The 9,550-nt window shown below is 56.1% G+C and overlaps 1 protein-coding gene across 1 annotated transcript; it reads right to left on the bottom strand.

Moving 5' to 3' along the window:
• Positions 1–3,961: 3,961 nt before the first annotated feature.
• Positions 3,962–9,137, bottom strand: PLA2G2E (phospholipase A2 group IIE). The gene is made up of 4 exons (XM_027524385.1): positions 9,098–9,137; positions 8,061–8,199; positions 7,752–7,858; positions 3,962–5,935 (listed from the first exon to the last, which is right to left on the bottom strand). The coding sequence occupies exons 1-4, from the start codon at positions 9,135–9,137 to the stop codon at positions 5,793–5,795; spliced, it is 429 nt and encodes a 142-aa protein (XP_027380186.1). The 3' UTR covers positions 3,962–5,792.
• Positions 9,138–9,550: the final 413 nt, after the last annotated feature.

Here is a 9,550-nt window from a genome sequence, read left to right as displayed (position 1 = left end):
GTTTCGAGTTGTCTTTGTCACTGTCTGACCGCCGTTTGACGGCACGAGATGGAGAGCCTGCTGGTCCTTCTCAGAGACTTTGCAGGAAACTGGGCCTGTTCTGCCCGTGGACAGTCGTTTGGGATCTCACTGAGCTCAAGCATCTGATTGCAGCTTCCGTCCAGATGAGTGTGGCCGCGCACACGGGGGGCCCTCCTCCTCTTTCCACCTGGTGTCTAAGAAGGTCTCTCATAGTTAGCAGTTGTCTAAATACAGAGCAGCTGTCTTTTGGCTGCCCCGAGGGTTTCTCTAGAACTCTGGGGCTTGGTTTGACTCCATTCCAGGAGGGATCGCCTTCCCCCAGACACACGTGGGCAGCAGTGACTGCACAGGTTACCTGGAAGAGGTGCTCGGGACGGGGAGGGGCAGGCGGCCACAGAGCGCCAGACGGATGGGACCCCTGGGCAAGACCGCCGGGGCCGGTCCCGAGGCCAAGGTTGCTGCCGTCTGGCCAGCCGCATCGCAGCCTTGTGGTTTTGGCCTCTGGGTTCCCGCCTGATCTTGTTCTGTGTGCTCATCAAGCAGCCTGTGGATGGGCTCCACGGTACCTCGACACCGAAAGGGCTCTGCTGCCACCCTGGGTGGGTGAGGACTCCAGCAGCTGGCGAGGCCGTCCCTTCCCTCTCGGTCACTGTCCTCCCCATGCGGTTTGCCTCCCTCCATGACCCGGAGACCTTGGGGTGCACAGATGCTACCCAGTTCCTGAGCCCACGAGGCCCAGACGCCGGACCCTGCTCACCCGACTGAGAATCTCTGAAAGATCTGCTAGGACTGGAGTGCTGCCCCATGTGGGGATCTGTCCCCCGACCCCAGGCGGAGAACGTCCACGGCCTCCTTGGTGCTGTTCCTCAGTGGTTCACCTGGGGCTGGGGCCGGGGGCTGCCTGCTGGGCTGCGTGGTGGTCCTGGGGCTTCCTGCCGGGGTCTTGGCGACCTGTGAGGTTGGGTGAGTCTGCAAGGGCAGAAGTGTCCTTGGGCGTCAGGGGACAATTACAGGAGTACAGTTTGTCGTTTATGTTTTCCTCCAGGCTGCAGCCTTGCTGACTCCGCGTGAGGGAGAGTTTATGGTGCCAAAGACTGAGATGCCGTGAAGGGCAAGTGGCTGTTCCCATGTCCCCTCTTGGTAACTAGTCATGGTTGTCTAGAAGAAAGCAGGGTTGGAAAACCCAGCATTAAAGTTACCTGTTCCCCAGATGGGCAGAAAGTGCATGTCAGCCTTGAGATTCAACCAAGATTTGTCATAAATGCTCTGCTCCAGTATGGGTTTAGCTGGACTGCTGGACAGAGCGGGCACTCAGCCCGCAGTGATGCAGTGATTTAGAACTTTGTACGTTAAATAGGATCTAGACCAGTCCTGCTGATTCATGGATTCTGGTTTGGCAGCAGAAAAACTTTTCCGTCTTGGAGAAACTTGTCTGAGATTCCCTATGTACAGGGACTTAGATATATCAAGATAGTCAGCTTTTGTTCAATATATTCACCAAACATCCAGGAGTTTATCATTTACTGAACCTGTGCTGTGTTGGAATCTTTATTCCTGGGCATTGAATCAGGCATGGACCTTGTCCTCGAAAACCTTTCAGCCCAGCGGTGAAAGTGGACACATAACTATGACCCAAGAGAAGACAGGCCGTAACAGGAGGTTCCGATAGGAAAAGGCTGTGAGTTCAGAAGGGAATGAAGTGTCGTTTAGATGAGGCATGAAAAGGGAAATAGGAGGTGTAAATGGGGAGTGAGGTTTTGAGGATCGAAGGGCCAGCATAAACCCCTCGAGTGGGAGAGTGGGATGTCCCATGAGTTTGGGACAGAGTTTACTAAGGATGGACAGTTCATTTGGAGGCAGACTGGGGACTCCTTTCTTCAAACGCTAGTCACATGTCTTTTTGCTCCCAGAAGACTATTCCTGCGCTTGCTGAATGAATTCCAAACATCAGGCATTCCCGATCCCTCCTGACCACGTATTCTCGATGTTCCAAGTCCGCCTCCGTGTGCATTTTTGACCTTGGCACACATCACAGGTAGCGGCCCTCCAGGAAAATGCTGCACACCATCTCTCGAGCCAGTTTTGCCTTACTGCCTCTGTAGGACATATGTTCAGGGCACAAAAGGTTAATGATTTCCAAACACATGTCCACTGAAGATAAATGAGCACTCAGAGTAGTGAGCCAAGGGGCTGTTCAAGTAAATTAGTACAGTATTTATCATGTGTATGATGCCACTTCCGTAAAATCACCATGATCATGTATCTGTGGATTCAGTTGAACAGATACTTAGCATCTGTCGTGGGATGGATTCGACAGGGGAGACAAAAATGCAAAGTAACCTAGCGCAGATGGAGCTCTCTGAGGCTCCAGGTACTTTGGATAAGTTGTCTCATTTAAACCTCAAAACCACCTGGTGAGGTTGATGGTCCTGTCCCCATCTTACACAGGAGGCAATAAATGATGGGTCCAAGACCACAGATTTCAATTCAGGGCAGTCTGCCCGCACCATGTAGGAACCCAAAGTGAGAGCCCAAATAATGGGTACGTATCCCTAGGAAAGGTAAGGACACATTGCTTGGTCCTTCAGAGGAGGGCGAGATCTCCAAGTGGAAAAACATGGAAGAGGCAGCATTTGGGATGTGCCTTCAGCACGCGGATGTGAGCGTGGTGAGGAGTCTATGAAGAGGGAGCCTTCTAGGTTTCAGGAAGCTATTGTGGAGCTGCAAAGGGAGGTGGGCCTGTCCTAGCAGTGGTGAAGAGCATAGGGAAATCCATGTGGCTGGATGAAGGCCTGGAAAAGCCCATGAAACCAAGCTTGAATGCTAGGGGTTGGTGGACAATGGGGAGCCATAGAGGGTTCAGGGCGGAAGAGTGATGTGATAGAAATCAAACTGGGAAATGAAGCTGGGGCTGGTGGACTGGATGGAGAATGAAGGGCTGAGGAACATTTGGTTCTGAGAGCCCGATTTTGGCTCCATTACAACACTCGCTAGTGAAGAGTGACTGGTGGTGTCTGTCTGGAGGTTGGCCACATCAGACTTGTCTGTCCCCAGTATTCAGCGAGGGGCCAGGAGCATAGTTTGTATGAAAGTGTATTGAGGGGAAGAATGAAATTTAATACGGTATTCAGTTCTCCAGAGACTACAAAGAACCCTGAGGAAGCAGACAAATGTCCATGAAGTCATAATGGGACTCAACTCGGGAATTCCAATGTGATTTGTTTTCTAACCACTTATTCAGCAAGTTATTTGATTGAACACTTGGTTCACAGCTTATGCTAGGGGCTAAGTGGGAACAAAAGCAAAACTCATCCAAGTCCTGTCATCAAAATCGGAGAGGCAAGCTATGACACCTTCAGGTGACAGAGCTTTCTTTCAGCCTCGGTTTAGTCCCATGCGTCATTCATTCATTCACTTGCTCAAAGAACTGAGAAACAGCATTTATAACAGTGCCTGGTGAGCGCCAAGCGCGTGATAAATGTTAGGAATTGTTACTACGACTGTCATTCACTTATGGGATTCTTTATAAGGCACTCGGCATTATTTTGTGTACATTCATACATGCTAATTTATTAAACCTTGCTACAACCAGCCTGCCTGGGAAGTGTCATTGTTCCATTTGACAAGTGCAGAAACCAGAGCTCTGGCCATATATCAGGGCTTTTTGATTTCAGTGTATGTATGAACCACCTGGGGGTCTTGTTAACCAGCAGGTCTGGGATCAGGTCCATGATTCTGCTCTAATAAGCTTCGTGAGCAGTGAGGTCTTGAATGACCCACTGCTGCTAACTGGCAAAGCAGAGGGCTCTACCTGCAACCTCCAACATCAACTTCAGGGTTCTGCTTTCCTCTTTTCAGTCCTTTCTACCAAGTCTACAGCTGGAAATCAAGTGTATGGGCTATAGAGACACACAAACAGGACTTAGATGGAATCATTGACTCGTTCACCAAATATTTATTGATTCCTGGGAAAGCGGGCTGCGCCGAGATTGTTCTCAAGTTCTACTTTTCACCCTGTCAGATGGTTAAACAGCTGTGGCGTCACCAGGGCCTCCTCCCAGCGCCACATCACGCCCAGAACACCGCCTTGCCTTCATCTCTCCCGAGTCAGACCCTTCTTCCTGGGCTTCTCGTGTGTGCGCTGGCACCGTCATTCTGAGATGTCTTTAAGGACTTACTACTTCTCAGCTTGTTTATTACTGAAGATACGAGAGGACTGATTTCACTAGCCCTGAAACACACCTTGCCCGCCCTGACAAAGGGAAATCGAGGTTTAAACCAAATTTGTTTGCTCCCGGCAGCCTGAACAAAACGGACGCCAGAGGGCGCCTCAGGACCACGCTTCCTAACAAACGCGGCCCTCTCTTCCCCACCCACCCGCGTTGCACTTTAAGACCTCATCTCCTGGTGATTTTTCACACAGGATTTGAGTCAGTCACAGCAGCAAAGCACGCACATCTGCCCTTCTCTTGTTTGTTTGGCCAGCACAGAACTGCTTCACCGTTTAAAATTTATGATGATCATCTTTTCGATGGCATCAGGCTCTTTCCTGCCCTCAAAGCCCTGAATGTTGTCCGCATGCCAAGAGATGGAGAGGGAGTGAACGTTTAACCCTGTCCACTGTGAGCTTTGCCCGTGCACTGCGTTTTTACATGCTTTATCTCACTGAATAGGCTCATCCCAGCCCTGGGAGATTTTATCCGCATATTACACACAGTGGAGTATCATGTCTATATTTAGGAGTAGAATCTGCTGAAGTTTATTTCTTCCCAGGTAGGCTGCATTCCAATTTGATGGGAATCCTTTGGTGCATTAAATTGGCTCCAAAGTCAGTCTCAGGATGCTGGATGTAAGATGTAGAACTCTTTCCTCTTCCCCTCCTGGTATCAGGAGCCGGGCCTGGCATGGGTATCCTCACAGCTGACCTTCCCTGGGCACTCTGGGTTGTCCATGATGACAATCAGAGGGGTGGTGGGCAGTGACTGATACCGACTCATGCAGAAGAAGGTCCACTGGCTTGGGAGTGAGGACACCCCTCCAGGTAGAACCTTCCCTCTCTGACCTCCGGGGTGCCCCTCTGCCAAGGGAGGGCTGTGAATCAGATGATTTGAGAGCCTCTTTTCACTCTAAGCCAGATTTCTAATGGGAGGGAATTGAAGCCTGATGACATGGTGGGGGCAATGTTTTTAGGTTGGCATTTGCGTGCTTTTCACATTACGCCATATGGCCAGAAATATTCCTGCTAGAGACTGCCATTATTATCTCGGATAAGACGGTAAAATGTTAGAAAAAAAGAGAATCACAAAGACTCATTGTAATGGAAAACTCAAAGGACAGAGTGTTGGAGCTGCATGCAGGGGCCGCCCGAGCCAGACCCACGCTATGTCCCCGTGCTTAGCACATTTCTGAGTGCTCGAGAAACAAAGGCGTGAGTGAAACCGGAGACTGATGAACCCTGCGACACAATCTGAGGGCCAGTGTTAGAATCCTGGGCGAACAGTATTCACATATCAGAAGAGGGGACTGAGATCCCAGGGGACGGGTTGTGGAATCTTCCGGGTGTTTCAGGAGCCCCCTGCCCCCGGTCTGGCTCTTTTTGAGGGCGCTGTGGCCAGGGAGGCCAGGGACGGTCCAGGGCTGAGTCTGGGGCCTCTCAGGGAAGGATGGGCTTACGGGAAAGGAGTTTTCTGGCGGGAGAGCCTTTGGTGCTAACCCTCCCGAGGCCTGGGGCCCCGGCAGCTGGAGGCCTCAGCGGGAGGCAGAGCGCACCCTTAGCAGGGCGGGGTGGGCCCAGTGCACAGCTTGTTGGGGTAATGGGCGTATTTGCGGTTGTAGGTGCCCAGGTTGCGGCGAAAGCAGAGCGCGGCCTTCTTGTCACACTCGCAGGTCTGTCGCTGGCAGCTGGTTCTGCCGGCTGGATGGGATGTGGGCAGTCAGGGCCTGGGAACCTTGGGCCCGCCACTCCCAGCCATGTGCAGGGGAGCGTGCTGGGGTCCACGTTCTCTGCCCGGAAGCCCACGTTCACCAGGGGGATGCTCCGGGGGGATGCTCCAGGGTTGGGTGAGAGAACGGGCAGGGTGCTGAGGCCCTGCTGGGGCCAGGGATGCTGGAAGCCTGGAGATTTGTCCTTGCTGTCCCTTCCTCTCCCAAACCCACTCCACTCCCCTAAGCTCCTTCCCCACGGGGAGACCACCTGTCCCAGCCCAGGGAGGGCTGTGTTTCTGGGCGACCCTTCTCCCACGTAATGGATTGCTAGTGGTGTCGGCAGCCATGAACCAGAGAGGAAAACTACTGAACGGCAGCAGCTCGATCCCGGTGACCTGGGCGTGCCCCGGAGGGCCTGGAGCTGGGGCCTGCGCCTGCCTCCCTCAGCGGGGATGGAGCCCGTTTTTCCAGCATTTATCTCAGGGCTCCCCCTCCACGTGCGCACACACCCAGCCTGGGGAGTGGGGCGGGCATCAGCTCTGTGGGCTCCAGGGGCCCCAAAGCCTCCTCTTGCCTCCATCGCCTCTGTCTGTCCTCAGGGGCTCTGGCTCCTTTTTGTCCCCACGAAGACATCCCCCAGCTCAGACATGTCCGGCTTCCTCAGGGTCCCTCGTGAAGGTCAGCCTCATTTCCCATCTGGGTTCTGCTCTCCCCCCAGAACTCAGATTTGTCAGGGGCTTAACAGCTATGTCATCTCCCAGGAGCTGGGCTAAGCTGGCAAGTGTGAGGTTAGGTCTCCCTTTTACAGATGAAGAAATAGGAGGGGTTCTATTCCTTGCCCAGAGTCACACGGCGGGGAGGGGACTCCCTGAACCTGTGTCCCATTCACCTGACCCCTCCCTTCACTCACCCTCTCAGCGCTGTCCCCAACAGGTGGCTTCCCAGCCTTGCATGAACTCCCCGTGACGGGGAGCTCATTACCTGCTAAAGCCACTTTGCTGAGTGGATGGCGATGGCAACAGGACACTTGGAGCCCAGCCTGCCTCCTGCAGCTCTGTTTCTTGTCCCGTCCCGCCCCCAGGACAGACCCCAGAGATCTGAGTCTTCTTTGACCCTCCCAGCCCCCTTGTGCTGTGTCCTTCCAGCTCCAGGCCTGCCCTCCGCCTTCCAGGCTACTCCTGGCTTTGCGGCAGGAAGAAGAACCTTTGGTTCTCCGATGTGAGTTCCCTTCATGGGGCTGGGCTGCATGGAGCCCTTTACACTGATTCGGGTCCAGCTCTTTCCCCAGGCTGGGGAGCAGAGGAGAAGGCTAACTGGTCCAAGTGGGCATGGGGCCTGGTGAGGAGGCGCCCCGGTGTGGTGGGTCAGCCTTTGGGGGTCTGTGGTTCCCCATCCGAGCTCCAGCCTCTGGGTCTGGGGCTCCGCCCTCGAGGCCCTGTCCTGGGGCAGTGCCCCTAGTGGCTGCCCAGGCCCTGGGGAGGGCTGTCTGGGCACAGCTCCTCTGGGCGGGCTCGGTGCTGTCCCTCTGCTCTCCCCCCAGACGCTGGAGCTGGTGGGGGCGCCTCTGAATGGGGGGGTGTTCCTGGGGTCCCAGGGCAGGAGCTGATGGGTCCTGGGCTCTCCAGACTGGGTGCCATGGGAGCATCTGGGCTCAGGGACACGCCTCTCCCTGATGCTGTGATGATGGAAGACCCGCCTCTCCTGCCCAGGTGACCAGGCTCAAGGGTCTCCATCAGGAGAGGGGTTCCTGGCTGAGTCCCCTCCCTCTCTAGGGGTCTGGGGGACCCCCGGGTCTGCTCACTCACCGCAGAAGATGCTGTGCCTGGTGGCTGAGAAGAGGTACCTTTCCATTTTGGGTTCACAGCCCAGCTTCTCCAGGCGCCCGTAGCAGCAGTCATGGGCATGGCAGCACCTGTGAAGGTCGTGGACGGCCTGAAGGCGCCTGTGAGCCCAGCTGGGCTGGACTGGGGGCTGCCTGGGGGGCTTAAGGCCCAAAGGGGCTCACAAGTGTGGTGGTCATGCCTCAGCTTCCTCGGTACCCCCAGGTCCCCGCAGGATGCTCCCCCTGGCGCCTCCATCCTCCAGGCAGGACGGCGGCTGGGCCGCCTGCTCACCAGTCTGTCTTGTCCACCGGCCAGTGGGAGCCACCGACACCGCAGTAGCAGCCGTAGTCGTTGTACTGCAGCGCGGGCTTCCCCGTCATCCTCTCGATCATCACCCCAAACTGGACCAGGTTCCCGCCGGCCAGGGCCGCTGCGGGGACGGAGCGGGGAGGGCGTCAGCTCCCTCGGGGCCCCACCCTCTGTGGCCAACTGCAGTCCCCACATCTGAGTGCAGGCATCTCTCGGATCGTCTCGGGAACCTCCACCTCCCCAAGCACCTCACTCCCGATGATAAGAGTGCTAATCAGTAATACGACAGAGACGACAGAGGAGATGGCTGGACGGCATCGCAGACTCAGTGGACATGAGTTTGAGCAAACTCCGGGAGTTGGTGATGGACAGGGAGGCCTGGCGTGCTGCGGTCCATGGGGTCACAAAGACTGAGCAACTGAGCAACAATGCCAGTCAGTAGTACTGTTCCTGTGACGCCACTGCACCTTGGTCTCCTGGTCCTCACCTGCATTGTGTCCCCACCCGACCTCCCACCCCTGCTCTCCTTCCACTGTCTCCCAGAACTCCCCCGCCCCCGGCTCATCCTCTAGGCTCCCATCCCAGTTTCCTGATCCTCTCCCCTGGTGTCAGCTGCCACCGCCGACCCCCAGGAGCACTCTGTCCACACTGGGTCCCATCAGATGTCGCTGGATAAACTTCCTGACTACCTGGACTTCCCTAGTTCCTCTGGGTCCCGCGGCTGCATCAGTGGGGGCCCGCCCACCCTGCAGGTTAAAGGCAGAAACGGACACTCAGGTCGGGGGTGGAGCGCGGGCGGCAGCAGCTGTCGGGGGCCCCTGCCGGCCCCACTCCCTTGTCTCCCCAGGCCGTCCAGGCTGCAGCCATGCCCCCTGGCCCCCTCTCCACTGGCCAGTTCTTCCTGGGCCAGCACTGGCCTCAGGGTGACCGATGACACCCTCCCGGGGGCCTGGCTCAGGAGCCCCGCGGAGTATTCCCATCCGGGGCAGAGCAGGAATGCAGGCATGAGGGTCACTTACCCAGAAGGCATAGGAAGGTCAGAAGAGGGGGTCGCTTCATCCTGGGGGGCGGGGAGGGGAGCAGGGGGCAGAGAAGCTGGGCTGTGGGAGACGGAGACGGAAGCCAGAAGGGGCACCTCTGATCTCCAGGCACCTCCCCGATTAGTTAAATACCCGGGTCCTGTCCACTCCCCATCATTAACCCCTGAGCACCCAGTGATGCAACGATGCTTCCAGCTCTGACACTCTGGCCAAGTCCCAGGGGAGGAGCCAGGCTGGGGCCCACAGCTCTGCTTCCAGAGCCAGGCGGTGGAGCCAGCCTCTGGGCCTTCTCCTTCCCGCCCTTCCCATCACTGCCCTCTGCCCCAGAATCCCTGCGCTCGCCCCTCCGTGGAGCTGGGAGCCTGGGCCGTGTCAGGGGCTTTTCCTTCGTGGGGTCTTTTTCTCACCCTCATTTTACGGACGCTGCTCCTG

Source organism: Bos indicus x Bos taurus, chromosome 2 (assembly GCF_003369695.1).
Source record: "Bos indicus x Bos taurus breed Angus x Brahman F1 hybrid chromosome 2, Bos_hybrid_MaternalHap_v2.0, whole genome shotgun sequence".
NCBI classification, from domain to species: domain Eukaryota; kingdom Metazoa; phylum Chordata; class Mammalia; order Artiodactyla; family Bovidae; genus Bos; species Bos indicus x Bos taurus.
Note: the sequence above shows the minus strand (reverse complement) of the source record. Positions and strands in the feature narration are given on the sequence as shown.